At 42.8% G+C, this 16,684-nt stretch overlaps 1 protein-coding gene across 1 annotated transcript in view; it reads left to right on the top strand.

Moving 5' to 3' along the window:
• Positions 1-16,684, top strand: part of ATF6 (activating transcription factor 6) — a 212,325-nt gene that overhangs the window by 7,248 nt on the left and 188,393 nt on the right. The window contains exon 5 of the mRNA XM_019502016.1: positions 4,208-4,428. Coding sequence (XP_019357561.1) covers positions 4,208-4,428 — 221 coding nt within the window. The remainder of the gene's footprint in view (positions 1-4,207; positions 4,429-16,684) is intronic.

Here is a 16,684-nt window from a genome sequence, read left to right as displayed (position 1 = left end):
ACGAGCCTAGTTTAAAGCCTGCCGGAGGAGGTCCGCCAACCTAGAAGAGAACACACGCTTACCTTTAGGGGAAAGGTGGAGCCCATCCCATCCCAGCATGTGTCTCGTCGTGATGTGCCGGTCATGGCTGAGGAAGCCAAAGCCCTTATCTCCAACGTAAATTTCCTCTGCCTCAGTTTAAATCCATTGCTCTTAGTCTTGTTCCCTGTGGCCACAGAGAAAAGGCATCCCCATCCTCTCTATAATCTCCAGTCTGACTGCCTCAAATGAAAAGTTCAAATTTAGAGTCAAGTTGACACCCTCTTAATCCTTTTTGAGGTACTCATCCAGTGAAGTACTGTGTTGTTTAGTACTGTCTGAGAAGATACTGAGAATGTAGGTTCTCTGGATGGAAATGTGACAGTATAAAAGGATTGTGTTCAGTTTTTAAGGAATTATTGACACCATATTTAACCTTCTGCTTATAACACCTATGCAATGGCTCCTTATGGTGATGCAGAGAAGGAAGTGCACTTGGGGAAAGCCTTGATCTACAGCAGAGGCTCCTCAGGAGATTTTTCTGTCTGCTTTCTGATTAATGTTCTTGCTAATCTTTGAGGAAGAGAACTTTCAGGGGAACTATTTCCTCTTCACAGGTGTCATTAGCTAAAACTGCACACAGCATGCAGGCATTGTTATGAATGGTCCCATTAATCTTCATGGGTACTAAGTCAGATGCCAGTGGTGATACTTTGGAATGCCGCTGTTAAGTGTGATGTTGCTTGTCAAAGCTTGGAAGAAGAGAGAAGAGATATTATGAGGATAGCACCATATGATTTCTTTCTCTTCTCCTTCCCTCCCCACCAATATATGAGATGTCAACACTTATCTGCCTCTGCACATTGAAGTTCTGGTGAAAGATAGCAGCTGCCATGCCTACATGCCCATCCATGCACTTCTGTCAGGTGTGCATGGCTCCACTGAACCAGCAGTGTGTGAAGTGTGTCCTGGGAGGGCACTAGGTAGCAAAGGGCAAGATTCTGGTACTGTGAAGGAACTCTGAGTGAACTTGAAACTGGAGTACTGCAAGTAAAACTTTGTAGTGTAGTCTAGGCCAGAATCTTCAAATGACATCTTAAGATGTGTGCAGAGCAAGTGAGGCTTTTGGATTGAAATATCTTGGGTGCGAATAGGTCTTAATTGTCTTAGTAAAGTCTTTAGTAAAGTCTTTGTGGTATTAATTTACCTGGAGGGAGGGGGAATGTTTCATTAAGTTTTTGTCAGTCTTTTGTAAGTCTCATCAGTCTTTTTGGTATAAAGAGGCCCCTTTCTCCAAAAAAAAAAAAAAAAATGTTGCAGCGTAAGGTAATTTAAGGTCATAGCTGAGGCTATGAAAGTCTGTAATTTGTACTGTTTCCTTATGTCATTTATTGTAACCTATTTTATTTGACCTATCTTTTTTTGAATGCTTTGCTTCTTTGAGTTGGTTCACATGTTTGCTTGTGATTCACTTTATACACATTAAATATTTTCAGTAAAAATGCAGGAGGGAGAGGACTGACACACACAGTCAGTTCTGATTAGTAAGAGAAAAGCAAGCAGGAGCAGCTTTATATGTCTGAGCCTTCATTATGATCAAAATTTTACCTTTTACAACAGCTTTTATTCAGGTGAATCCCCAAGTGGCTAACAAACATCACTGTCTGTTTATTGTAACTCCAGGCCTTTACTTGGACCCATGGAAACTAGGTACCTTGCTGCTCTGTTCAGACAGTTGTAGACCCTACAGCCTTCCCTTGTTAAAGTGACTTTTATCCAGATTTATGGTCCTCCTCAGCTGTTCTCTGTTTTGTGGACCTGTTGCTTGTTGGCTACATTTCAAGAGTGGCATTTCTCTTCCCCATCTCAATTGCGTCTAAATTTGGAATTGGTTTCTTAAAAGGAAAAATTCTGAGGTCTTGGCCCAAGAGTGACTGTGTCAGATAGGGGAAGGGGGGAGGTTCTTGACAGGAATCATTATAATGAAAGCTCTGCATCTAGAATGCTCTTGCCTTGTTGTGTTGTCCTCTGAGCACTGAAATACTGAACAGCGCTAGCTGGAGAAAATGCACTTTAGTAATCTGAAGGCTCATTTTTTGATTCCAGAACTGCAGGCTTAATCTGGATGTCATGGTCTTACATCCACAGATTCTAAGGAAGATGAATGGGTAGAGCCTGACAGATAACACTTTTTAAGAGAACTTGTCTTCATCCCTTCAACTCGCTGTAAACAAGGCTGGGGAGTTTACTGACAAGTATTAGAGCAGTGGTTCTCACCCTTTTTTGTACTGGGACCCATTTGTAAACATCAGTGACCAGTCCTCATCCAGTAAGTAGTTTAAGTACAAAACAGCCCCCGGCCCTGCCAGTGCCCTTCACTCCCAACCTGCTGCCCCCTGCCCTCAGGCCCTAGCCCCTCCATGTATGGTGGGGGGCATGGGGGGGCCCCAAGCAGGCTGGAACTCTGCCAGCCTGCAAGGGGAAAACCCATGTGTCGCAGTGCACTCAGGTGCCCTGCGCCTGAAAGCGGATATGGCTCAGGAGAGACCCCCTAGTGGCAGGAAGGGGGAGGCTCAGCTGCCAGTCACCAGGGCTGCACAGGTGCTGGTTGCTGAGGCAACCAGTAAAGCCAGCTGACAGGAAGGGGCAGGGCTTAGCCCTTCTTAAGCCCAGGTAGGAGGCCAGGAGAGAAGTTCCTCTCCAGCGGCCGTGGGAGTAGAAACTCAGCTAGGACAGGCAGAGGGGAGAACTCTGGCGGTGTGAATATCCCCTGGTTACTGCTGGGGTTGGGGAGCCCTCCTTCCCTCTCTTCCTCACTCTGTAGTAGGGATTGAATCCGTTTTGACCAGATGGTCTAGTTTTATGTTATAGCCCAGGGGCTTTGTGTTTTTATGTTCATTTTTTTGACCGGAGGACCGGGTGAGGCTATTAGGGGTTGGAGGAGGCCTCATAGGGACTCCCCAGTAGCGTGGGGGTTCCTGGCACTGGAGAGGGCGCAACATTTGCAGGGTGCATTGGCTCCAGCCCCAGAGCGAGGGGGGGGCAGCGGGGAGCCCCAGAGCGAGAGGGGGGCCAAGACATAACAGGGCCTAGGTCAAACCATGTCAACACCATCTGCGAGGCGTGGGCTGCAGTGTAGGGGAGGAAAAGGAGCCGCAGGTAGCACCCCCTGTCACCGGGGCGCGAAAAATGGGCAGCCTCCCGCTGATTACAATAATCTACTAATCAAGTAAGATCAAGGCATGGCAGGCGAGTAAGCAGGCGGTTGGCCCATTACAGGAAGGCAGAGCCACTCCCGGAAAGGCTCCGATATTGATACTCCTGTCACACCATGGTTTCCCACATTTTTCTCCCTCAAAGGATAATCCAGTTTTAAAGTTTGTTGATCCATTTTTAAAGTTTGTTCATGACCCTTTCGTATATTCTTGGAACCCATTTTTGGGTTGCAACCTATGGGTTGAGAAACGCTACTCTGGAAAAATTGAAAAGCCAAACTACCCATACTTCCTCTAGAAATATGAACCATCCATTGGGTCCAGATCGTTCTTATGAACTCAGAGGAAAAGTAGAATGTGTCCTAATGGTCATTAACATGTCTTGTAATACTGTAAAAAAGTTTGCTCCCATATGTATGCAAAGAAAGGAGAAAAGCTACAGACTCCATGCAGAGCATATATCTGATACTGCTGTATCAGTCAGAACAAGTTTAGTCTTCTGCCAGGGCAAACTGAAATGGTTTTTCAAGCTATCATGGGTGTCTTTCAGTAGGTGTTGCCCTCTTAAGCCTCTTTCATCAGGATCGACTCCAAGTGCCCATGCACTTCTGTAGATCAGGGATAGCAGAAGACATTTTCTGCCAGATTAAAATACATGGCTTCAGTAGACATCCTGCTGCTCCCTGAAGCAGTCAGGAAAATCAGAGTGGATAGTGTTGGTCCATTAGCTGATCAGTTGACTTCTTCCAACAGGGTGAAATGTTACCACAGAAGGATACCACATCCAGATCCATAAACTCTTCATCTGGCTGTCTGCACTACTGAAATACTTGTCCTTGCTCTGCTGAGGTGTAGATAGGAAAGCTGTATTTTTGCTTGTAACTTCATGCAAAATCAAGAGAAGAAATGTAGAACCTTTAGGAATCCTTTGACTCATTCGTGATTGTTTTTTTGCCTGTCTCTCTCTCCCCTAGGTCAGCCAGTGATGCTTTCTCAGACCGCTATGGCACAGCTTCAGACTCCTGCAGTTCTCCCTGCCTCCCAGCCAGTTATTGCTGTCACTGGAGGTACCTCCCAACTTCACAGCTGCACCATGAACATGCTTCCACAAGCTTCAGGAAACACTTCAGGGAGTGGAAAAATAGCAGTCACTAAACCTCTTCTCCAAACCACCACACCAGCTACAGGCATGGATGTAAGTTGTAACTGTTTAATGATAGCTTATAATTCAGCTGTTGGCATATGATCTGAGGGGCTGGTCATGGTAACACCTGTGGTAATCACGGTCTAAGGAGGAAAGCACCTTGACCTTGCTGAGCACTGAACTCAGGTATGCCTTTTAACACTTCTAGAGTTTGGACATGAGCAGTCTTACTGGGCAAAAAAAATGCACTATCTGATAATCTAGGTAGGAATATTTTCCTCGAGTTTACCTAAAAAGGAAATGCACCCATTTGTTGGATATTTCTAAAACAGACCATGGCCCTAATAGTAGGGATAGATGAATCATTAAAATAAAGACACCCCCAACTCCACCTTTTAAGGCCTTCACCTAAATCTAGAAGTGAACTCCAACTGCCTTAGCAAGTACTGAAAGGCTTTCATGAAGTATTTTTGTCACTTGCCTTTGCTTTCGCATTTCATCTTGCTCAAGGGCTAGAGATGGAAGAGGCTAAATACCAAGAAAATCAAGGTAATCCTAATGATTAGGACACGAGGCTGGCACTTAGGAGATCTGAGTTGTGCCACAGATTTTGTGGATTATTTCATAGTTCCATAGATGTTAGGGGCTGGAAGGAACCTTACAGATCATTGGGCCCAGCCCCTCTGTACTTGGGCAGGAAAGACTGCTGGGGTCAGGTGATAGGGCTTTAAACTCAGACAAGTCACTCAAGATCTGTATGTCCTCCTACTCATTTGTTTAAAAAAAAGGGAAACTTTGTCCTCTCATTTCTCTGTTAAGGGCAGGAATAGGTACAGCTTGTAACTTGCCTGACTCTGTTCAGGTTAAGTATTGAGGCATTCGGGTAAAGGTGAGTATTAAGGAGGTACTTCTGCTTTCATTTGTCTTGTATATTTAGATCTTGGAAGGAGCTGTCTCTTACTATGTAAATGTATGGAATAGTACCCTGGGATTCTGATTTTGGTTGGGATGTCAACACTTCATTTGAATCACTGTAGTAAAAATGTTCTCATGGAAGTGGAAGAGCCAGACCTTTTGGGGAAGAGCCTGTTTTTCATAACCTTTCCAGCCCAGTCTTGAATACACAAGCTATTGGGTAGACAACAACAAAGTAGCAATCTATCATTTCCCACAATCAGTCTGTATGAGGAATGGAAATGTAATAATACAGGACGTGCAGTGCTTTTAGAATTGGCCCCAAACTAGATTCTTGGGAAGCAGATTTAGTTGGCTACTCTTGTTAAGTAGCTTCTATTTTTCAGCATATGGTATGCCTGAGAAGACACCAATTTATGTCTTGCATCTTATCTTTTACAAAGAGTATGCCCTGTTCCAGCCTTTGCAAGCACACATGGCCCTCTGAAACTTAAAACACTTGGAGGAAGGAAATAACTTGTTTTGAAATTAAAGAAGAAATTAACAAAGATCTGAGCAACAGGGGCCTGTTTCAATTAGAATGCTTTGCACAATGGTGATTAATGACATGTAGTAAACCAGTGTGTTTGTTTAGTTGCATTTAGCTGTGTCATCTTGTTCAGAGCTTGTGATATTGAGTGAACATGAGTAGCAAGGGTCGTGCAAGTTCGTGCTTAAAATAAATATTTAAAAAGTGTGCTAGAAATAGCAGCATACAGACATGTTTCCACAAAATTAATTTTTTGCTGAGCAGACTTGCCTCTCTGCATTTGTCACGCATCACATACAGTTCAGGATGCGTCTCCTGAAAGATGTCAGGATAAGTTCCATGTCTCCAGCTTCTCTGAGCAAAGGAGTTTGAGACATTTTGCAAATAGTGATTCTTGCCATGTATTTCAAAGAGGTGATGCAGAATAGGAGACGGTTGTGTGGATTCTTTTGTGTTATTATTTAGGAATTTGTGAACTCTTAGGAAGTGTATTCAGTGTCACCCTCAGGTTAAGGTTATTCCTTTGACTGTTTTAACATTATTGCTACTGACATGCTGACAAGCCTACTAAGGCTTTGTGGGAGACCCCCAGAAAGTCAACTGAGGCTTGTGGATTTGGAGGAGTGCCAGCTAGTCTTTGTTAGGTCCTGCAGAAGTATGTGTCTATTGAATCTCTTGGACAATGAGGGAGACTGAGGGTTTCATGCAGTTTACCAGACTACTTTTGTATTGCATGCTGGGCTGACTAAAATCAGTGTCTTCAACAAGCGGGTAAAACCTAGATATGCCTCTACAGATTTCACAGGGTAGTCTCTTCTTCCTAGACTGCAGCAAAAATCCCAGGAAAGCATACAGAAATGGGTCTGTTACTAACTTTCTTAACCAGAACTGTAGTAACATATGTTTCACTTGTGAGTTGGTGCCACCCATCACCAGTCAAATAGACTTGGAGAGGGTATTTTTGCAAATTCATACCTACAACACAACTGTTTTACTCATATATACAGTGTAGATGAGAGGGTGAGACCATCCTGTGTTAAGTGGCATTTTGAATATGAATTACCCTCGAGGTCTCCAGGGCACTAGTGGACAAATGGAGTGGATGCCTCTCAACAGATTGTTAGTGAACAATCAAAGACTCTTATTGGAATAGTTGTCAAGGGATAGAGTCATTATCCAGCCTTATTTTACAGATTAGGAAACTGAGGGACAGGGAGTTGCCCAGGGTTGTTGTATATGCCAGTGACTAAGCTGAGAGAGGCCTTGGAAACCCTGAATTCCTAGGTTTGAGTGCTATCTGCTGGGCTCCACTGCTTCCCTAGGTGGTCTTGACTATGCGACCCAAGAGTAACTGACAGAGCTGCCTACCTGAGTCGGCTTATAGAGAAATTGGAAAATAGCTTGGAGAGGCATAGGGTCTTTCTCCAGGGTTCTCTGCATGGCAGTTCTGCATCGGGGGCATTAAGACATGCAATCTGCCAAGCGGCTTTAGCTGAATGCTTGGCCTTTCTTCTGTGCCCTTGCCTTGCTAGGGTCTGTCCACAGCTGCCTCTCACTCAGTAACTTTCCACACAAGGGAAGCTACTTGGATCAGAGTACTTGCTCCCTGCTTTGTTCCATTGAGTCAGGCAGCAAGGACCCAAGCAACCAGAGCTGGAGTTCAGCTCTGAACCAGGGAGTGTAGGAATCAGAAAAGTAGGCTGGAGAGTTGGGTGCCTGTATAGTAGCACAACAGCCAAGGACCAGTGAGCCAAGAAGATGAGCTACTGAACCTGGCTACAAGCTCCCCCTTTTTTCTTTTGCTTACGCTGGCCGGATAATATTGTACTATCAGAGGCCTAGAGAGTGGATATCATCTGCTCAGGGAACAGAAAGAAAAATCATCCTTGGAAATAATCCTTGTGGAAAACAGTCGCTGATTGTTCTTAAGCAAGTCAGAGCTGTGTTTGTTTTTTGTTTTCTTTTTTTTCTTCGTCTGGGCAAGAAGATGGGAAGGAAGGGTGTTGCCTGGTAGTATAATATGCTACCATTACTGCACATCTTTTGCTACAAAGGTGTTCTGTAATTTCCCTTTTCTATTCTGCTGCAGAGTAGATAGTGCTCTGATAGTTGTTTTCATACCTGCCCCAAGTTAACTTAATTGCATCAACCCATACTGCATTGCATTAGAAAAAAATCCTTTTTAATGGTTGTAGAAGTGGTACCTTTTGAAATCTTATTTCCTAAGTCAGAGGCAGGCAATTATTTGGGCTGAAGAGACACTGATAGAGTTTTAATGAGCTGTTGAGGACTGCACATATGCATGCATGCACATGTGCACCCCAGCTCCTGCCCGCCTGTCCACTCCCCCCCTACCCTCTCTCTGTCCATAGCTGGGGGCCAGAGAATGGAGCCTGGCTGTAGGTCTCCACACTGTCCCTCCTCACCCTGCCATGAGCCCTGATGGTGGAGCAGGATGGGACAGTGCAGAGGCTTGTGGTCAGACTCCATCACCTGTGGGTGGGGGTTGAACAAGCTGTTCCTGAGCCCCAGTGGTTGTTGGGTGGAAGCAGCCCCACCTGCCCTTCTTGCACCACATGGTAGCCAGAGCCTGAGCCACCAGGGCCTGTGCATGGCTTGCCCAGGGCCTGCCACATGGTGCCAGGTGGGCGGGGCTGCTCCTGCCCAGCATCCCCTCTAGCACCTGGGAGATGCAGTGCAGCCCCACAGGCCATGGGTGATGCCTGCCAACAGAGGCCAGTGACTGAGCACAGCTCATCCAGGGTCTGTGGGGCCAGGCTGCATCTCCCAGGTGCCACAGGGAATTCTGGGCAGAAGCAGCCACACCTGCCCAGCACTTCATGGTCCTGGGGTGAGCCATGCTTGGGCCTTCACTTCTTCTGGTGCCGGGCAGGTTTTGTCCAGCATACCGTGCAGTGCCTGGAAGTTGGAGTCTGGCTCCGCAGGCCCTGGGCAAGCTGATTTTCTATCTCCCAGGCCTCTGTGTGGTGCTGGGCAGGCGGGTAGAGGTGCTTCTGCCCAGAGTCCCCTGTGGCACCAGCAGAGGTTACCCATGACACCTGCCTGCAAAGGCAGGAGCCAAAGCACAGCTCATCCAGGGCCTACTGTGAGGCACTGCTGCCTGTGCTTGTCCACAGGCCAGATAAAATCAGTTGGCAGGCCAGATCTGGTCTGCAGGACATATTTTGTCCACTCCACTGCTAGGTATCATAATCTGTATCATAATGCCAACAAGAATTTACATAGTTAAATTTGAAGAGCTAATACAGTTGAGAGAGAACTGGATTTTCAGGTATGTGGCTACATTTCTGGTGTGGCATATAGAAAGGCTGTATTGTTTACTTTTAAATTCATATGAAACAGAGAATGAATAGCAAGCACTTAGATTAATTTGGTTCAACTGAGTCGTGGCACTGTGGGGTGCCACGAGGTACTTTTAGCAGTGCTCAATATTAGCAGAATTGTAAGTCATATGTAAGTGTTTGCACACCTAACAAGATAAACTCAGAGATTTCAAGTAGGACTCAATAGTGGCAGAAATATTTTGACCTGTTCTAGTCTTTCTGAGTCCTTTGCAACAAGAGCTGTTGTAGCAGAGAGACTGTGTTATGGGGGACATCAGTTCCTGTAGGAATATTGTTAATTTGGCTAGAATCTTCTGGTCTTGAAAACAGTCTGGTAAAACCTCTAAAATCAACAGCAATATAAGCACTGACCTTTTCTTATTCAGATTTCCTATTGAGATTAAACACTGACCTAGAATTTTTTGGCCAAAACTGTCAGCATTTTGCTTATGCATGAAAGGTGGCAGTTTCTACTTGGATCCATTTTCCAAGTGTACTCTAATGTCATACTGAATGAAGTGCAAGGGGTAAGTAATCAGCATTAATTATAAAAAGAAATTAGGTTAAAATAGGGTTAAGTTTAAAAAAAAAAGAAAGAAAAGAAAAGTCATTCAGAATATGTCCACTTAATTCACAAGTGCTATTTAGATCCTTTTTTTCCTTAGATAGCAGAAGTGTTAAGACTTAGGAAAGGGCAGAGTGCCATTGTTTCTTTGATTTGTATTGTGGGGAGGTGTAGGGATGGGGAAGGTGAAATCCTGGAATCTGGGTTTACAATGTACTGTTCCAAGTGCAAACAGTATAAACTGGGGTCCCTGCTAGGAATCTGGCATAGTGGAGAGAAAGTCTTGGTATCCCTTTCAAAATGATTTTTCAAGTAAGATGCTTTGCCAAGAGCTGGGCATCTTGCATTTAATTGTGCAATATTGGCAGCATTTTAGTTTTACTGGCACAGCACTCTCGGGCACAGCTAGAATGATTAAATACGTGTCTTAACAGCTGATTTGGCTGTGTTTTTTCAGCAAGAAACCACTGCATTGAAAACCATTCTAATGAAAGTATTTCATTCCAAGACTTTTAAAGGAAACCAAGGAATGAGAAAGGTGGGAGAAAGTTACTTATTCTTGAAGAAATGGCCAAATGAAAAATAATAGTAAAGTGATGGATAGAGATGGCAAAGACTCTTTAATAGAACATTGCAGGGAATATTTCGAACTAAAACTCAAGTATGTCTAAGACTAGTCTTCAGCTGATACAAATTAGCATAGGTGTGCATTAAAGTCTATGGATGAATGCTGTCTGCATATTATGATTCTGACCCTTTGAGCTGAACAGGAAAAGAGTTGTAGTGAATACATGTGTAAAGACTGGATGATATTCTAGAGCAAGGGTTCCCAATGTTTTTGTGCCCAAGGGCACATTCAAATTTAAAAGAAAAAGCAGCGAGGGCCAATATGAATATTAAAGTTCAGAATTTAGATCAATCCGATCATCTCATCCATTACTTAAAATTGCATTAGATCCTCAACTTCAAAATGCAGCTTCCCTTTACTTTGTATTCTTTTGAAGCTTTATCCCTGGTGCCTGTGGGCACCACATTGGGAACCCTGCTGTTCTAGAGTGTTAATCATCCGTCAGTAACAATCAGTGATATTTTCTTCAGCCGTTTCCCCACTACATTGGGAAGGACACTTCCATCCTTAAATCCTGGCTTTGCTATCAACAGTTTCTCTGGCGCACAAGCTATTCTTACTGTTCCAATTCCTATTATGAGACTATATCTCCCTTTTTAAAACTATTTTCCAATTTTTCCTGTCTCATGATGGTAAAGCCATTTTCTTTTAAACCTCTTTAAAAACCTCCCTTAATATTTTGAAAAGTCATAAGACTATTCATTGGCTCCAGACCCAGAAAAAGTGAGTGCAGTTTTGCTCCTGATTTGGAATTTCTCTTTGGGGGTTTCTTAGTGAATGAGTGAATTTTCCACTACAAAGCATTCTTTCTGGAAAGCCCACCTAACTCTGGATGAAAAGCTAGCATATGTTAACAGACCTATCAGCTTTCTAAGATTTAACCAAAATGTCATTAAATACACCCCACACAAGAAAAGAGCCTCTTTATTTCTTAATTGCCCAAAGGGCTTAATTTAAACATGAAGAAGCAAGAAGGTTTACAGCCAATGTTAATAAGTCACTTCTGGTGCCATGTGAGGGAATTAACAGTGCCCACCCTTTCCCAAATGAAAGAGATGAGAGAGTGAAAGAGATGGGGGCACTTCTCTTTTCTCTCTCTTCCCTCATCTCCCCTGCCATGCTATTTGGAAGACCTAGTCAGTGGTCCCTCTTTGAGACATCTAAATCCTGGTGCCATGCCTAGATGCTCTCTGGCCTTTGGTTCTTATTCAGCAAAGGATTTAAGCATAACCTTAACCAAAATAAATGGGACTTAAGTTTATGGGAGATTACTGCACAATATCTGGTCTTCATGAATAAATAGGAAGAGATCACTCAAATTCAGGTGACAAGAGATAAAGTTTTAGACAAGATTGTTCAATGTCTCAACAATGAATTGAAGGAATTTAAATACAAAATTGTAGAACTGTTAGCAAAATTATCTGTTGCACAAATCAGTCTGTGCCTAATAGCAGGACTAATAGCAAAAACTGCCTTTAAGAGGGGCTCTAGAGCTGATTCAGGGAAGTACAGGCCAGTTAGTCTAACTTCTGTTTCTAGCTCGTTAGTAAAATCTATAATATAACTTATAATTAGCTGTCATGTGGATAAATATAATACACTTGTAAAGAAATAGTATGTTTTTTTGTTAAGAGAAATTACATCTTGCCAATCTGTTAGAGTTTTTTAAGGGTATGAATAAGCATGAGGATAAAGGGGATCCAGTTCATATAGTCTTTAGGTTTTCAAAAAGCTTTTAATAAGATTCCTCATCAGAGGCTGTTATAGAAGCTAAGCATATCCTGATGTCAAAGAGAGAGTCTTTTCATGGATTGAAACCTTGTTAGGATGGGAAACAAAGAAATTTAATTGTTGGGGTTTTTTTACAGTGGGGACCCCCGAAGGGATCTGTGTTGGGGCCTGTGGTCTTCAACAGACTCATAAATTATTTGGAATAGGAAATAAATAGCAAGGTGGCAATTTCTGAAGATAATACAAATTGCTCTGGGTAATTAAATCTAAAGCCAGTGGTGAAGAGTTAGAGAAAGATGTTGCAAAACTGAGTGAGTGTGCAGTTAAGTGGCAGATGAAATTTAACACTACTAAGTGCAAAAACTAATGTAGTAGGGGGAAAAATAATTCTTTATATGCATGATGAATGTATGCCTCAGTCAGGAATGAGTCTTAGTGAATTGTTACCACTGAGGAAAGAGATCTTGGAAGCCTTGTGGAGGGTTCTCCAAAAACATTGGCATAATATGCAGTACCACTCAAAAAAGGTAAATAAAATGTTAAGAATTATTAGGAAAGGAATTGAATGAAACAGAAAATGTAATTATGCCATTATATAAATCAATGTTGTTATCACATCTTGAATACTGCTTGCAGTTCTGGACTTCCTATCTCAAAGGATGTGGAAGACCTAGAAAATGTAAAGGTAAAAAGAGGTAAAAAGGGCAGCAGAAGTTATCAAGGGTCTGGAATGGCTTCTATAAGGAAAGATGGAAAAGCTTGGGACGCTTCAGTTTAGAAAAGGTGACAACTTGGGGGAAGGGAGAGGAATGTGAGCAATCTTTAAAATCATGAATGGCATAGGAAAATGAACAGGGAGCTGGTTTTCATAGAAATATCTTGTTCTTGTAGGTCGTGATTCTTAAACCTCGTATTATTTTTGCTGCTCTACATTTTTTCTTGAAGTGTGGTGCTCAGAACTGGGCCCAGTACACTAGGAGAGGCCTCACCAGTACTGAATATAGAGGTAGAGTTGCTTGTCTTGACTTGCAGGCAACACACCTGTTAATAACACCCCATATGTTACTGGCTTGTTTTGCAACAAGAGCACACTGACTTATATTCAGCTTGTAACCTCCTGCAATACTGGAACCTAGCATGTTATTCTCCAATTTGTATTTCTGCATTTGTTTTTGGTTTTTTCCCCTCCATCATAAGTTCAAGATTTCACTTGTCCTTATTACATTTCATTCAGTTAATTTTGGACAATTTTTCCAGTTTATCAAATTCAGTCTGAATCCTAAGCCTATCTTCTGAGGTGTCTGCAACTCTACCCAGTTCGGTGCTATGTGCAAATATGATGACTGTGCACTCAATCCCTAATTCCATATCATCCTCTCACTTAGCTGTTAAGCCTCTGATGGGTACTTTTTGAGTATGTTGATCCAACCAGTTATGTATCTACCTTATAGTAGGTTTATTCAGATTGCATTTACTTGGTTCACAATGAGAATGTCATGGAAGACAGCGTCCGGAACCTTGCTACAGTCAAGGTATATCATATCCGTTGCCCTGCCCAATCTACAAAGCCCCTCTCCTTCTCTTAGAAGGAAGTCAAGAGTGGTCAAATGTGACTTGCTGTTGACAAACCCATGTTGGCTTTTGTTGATGATCTTGTTACCCTCTAGCTGCTTAAAAATTGATTTTTGATGACATTATCTGCCTTGGAATTGAGGTTAAATTGACTGAACCATCAGTTCCTAAATACAGCTCTCAGCCACTTCAGCTGAAGGAAGATCACCATTGGTTCGCTTTGATATCAGGGGTTTAATTCTCTCTTAGGGTAGTCCCTAGACTGGGAGACATCAGGCAAGCACTTGTCAGGCCAGACACATAAGACCCAGCACACTGCCTTTTCTGGGAGTTAGCACTTTGTTGTTGTCATGGCAAACATGTCTCACCTTTCATTATGACATCTCCTAACTTGAACATGCATATTGGGGCACTGAGCTCAAGCCCACTCAGCCTTTCACAGAGCCGGTGGGTGCTGTGGTCCTGCAGGCATGGCAGAAATGCTTTTTCTTTTGAACTCCAGTCTCAGGCCTCAGGAAGAGAATCATAGTAAGGGCTGAGGGCTTTGAGGGGACAATGGATGTTTCACTCTGAAGGAGTGGTCTCTGAGTGGTGGAGCTATGGGGGATATTACTCTTCAGGCAGGTATTAAGGGAAGTATGTGGGGGTGATGCTATCAAAGGAGGTGCTTTTTGGGGAAGGGTCTGTGGAGGTAGAGGGGAGGTGCTGTATGGTGATGCCACACTGATGAGAGCTGTTTATTAGGTGAAGGGGGTCATGGAGTATCACTGATGCATGAAGCTGTGAGAGTAAGGGACTGTGAGGGTACTTACCATGTGATGAATGTCTCAGTTGAATAACTAATGGGCTTCTGATAAATTATCAAGCAGCAAATTTAAAACCAATTAAAGGACATACTTTTTACCAAACACATAATTAATATGGGGGACTCACTGGCACAAGATGCTGTGGCAGTTAATGGTATATACCAGGTTAAAAAAGATTAGACAGATTTTATGGTTGATGTGTTTAGGAGCCCCCAAGGAACCTGACAGTTAGAGATGTATCCTACTAATGGTGGTTGGGAGACTATGACAAAAGATGGATTACCCTACCTTCTTCTTTGCTTCTCCCTTTAAAACATACACTGTTTGTCAATGTTGGAGACAGGGCATTGGACTGAATGAACCTTTGGCCTGATCTAGTGTGACATTTGTTATATTCAAGTCTATGTCTGGCTGAGTTTGGTACCTTTTCCCTCTTCCTGCCCTCCTGTTCGTATCTAGAATTCCATTGCTAAAACCATCTTCCTGCAACTTGCACCATGCTGCCACATTCTGCAAATCCATCGTCTTCTGCTAATGCTGTTTTTTGCACCAAAATATACTTACCTTCCAGTATGTGCAAAGCTTCCCCAGTTTCCATGATTCATCACTTGAACCTTCTTCTCTCTCTTCCACTCAAACATCCCTGCCATGTGTACTTACATACCACCTCTTTCTTTTTGGAACGCTCCCTCTGCCAAGACAAAGTTCACTATGTTTCATGAGCCTTTGAGAAGCATTCCAGCTGCCTACAGAAATAAAATTCTTAAGCAGATGCTTAGCATTTGAAAACTATTGGAGTCCTGTCTGACATTAACATTCACTAACCACTCCTCAGCCTGTACAGTCCAAATTATTTTAATGGAGAATTGTTTATAAACATTTCAGACACATTTTGATGTGGAGTTGGGCTTTCCATTTCTTGCCTATAGATTCAGATCCATCTGCTAAAAGTTAGGGGGGGTCTCTTTCTAATTTTAATGTCCAGTGCTTCATAATTTTGTAGAAAAAAATCCCATTGTTTGTAGCAACAGATGGATCTATAACCCCCGGCTGTCACAAAGCTCCACATCTAATTTTGTAGCTTCCCACTTCTATGGCTTAATTATTCTCGAGATCTTATTCCTGACTCCACCTAGGTACTTGAAGAAAATCTGGTATGCAAGATAGTAACATCTTTGGAATCAAACTCATGGCTGGTATACATGGATGAAAATCCATTGAAGACAATGGTGTGGTAACTACTTCACCAGGAACAAATCTACCATTCTTAGTGTTGAAATGCAGTTATTGTGAGAGGGGTTTGGTCTGCTGTGTTTGTCAGTTCCCTCTTTAAAGAGAAGACAGTGCACTTGCCAAAGGTATTTAGTAATCCCCCACATTAAGACTTTTGCTAGTTATCACTTTCGGCCAAGGAGGAATTTTCTTCCCCTTATGCCTGTGGCTTCTGGATGGTGTTTTTGGTTGTTGGGTTTTTTTGTCTTTCTGAGAGGCATTGGGACCTTGGCCATAGCTAAGCTTTTGTAGTTGAAGTGCACAGATGCTAGTAGTAAAAAGGCCAGAGTATCCTGGCTAGAAGGTCTTGCTCTTCCACTCACCAGTTAGTTGAGATCAAGAAGGAATTTTTTCAGGAAGTCCAGTTGGTACAGATTGTTGAGGATTTTGCCTTCCTCTGTTGTGAGGGCCCAATCCTTGTTCTAGGATCTTCTGAGCACACATGAACCAAATACTTCTCTGCCGTTGCAGTGGCAAGGTATTGGCAGTGCCTCCATTGCCCCTGTTTTTTCTTATGGTATTTTATAGGATATATTTGATGTTTTGTATCTTGTTCCTTGTGGTTATAGGTGAGGGCTTGACATTGGGCAACAACAGTATCTAGAAGGTATAGCTGTGAAAGGAGGTATATAATTTAAGTAATATAACAAGGGAATGATATGCAGTAAAGTGAGAGAAAATTAGGCTATAAGGGAAAAGTCCTATCACAAGATGTATAAGATTCAAATAAGGTTGCAACTTAATTCTTATACTATACTTGATTTAGACTTTTATTCTTTTAAAAGGTAATTCATAGTTTCATAGTTTCTAGGGTCAGAAAGGACCTGAGCAGATCATCGAGTCCGACCCCCTGCCATGGCAGGAAAGAGTACTGGGGTCAAACAACCCCAGCAAGGTGTACATCTAGCCTCCTCTTAAAGACCCCCAGGGTAGGAGCCAGCACCA

This window comes from Gavialis gangeticus, unplaced genomic scaffold, assembly GCF_001723915.1.
Source record: "Gavialis gangeticus isolate Ggan-Ray unplaced genomic scaffold, GavGan_comp1, whole genome shotgun sequence".
Classification (NCBI taxonomy): Eukaryota; Metazoa; Chordata; order Crocodylia; family Gavialidae; genus Gavialis; species Gavialis gangeticus.
This window is presented reverse-complemented; position numbering and strand designations above follow the sequence as displayed.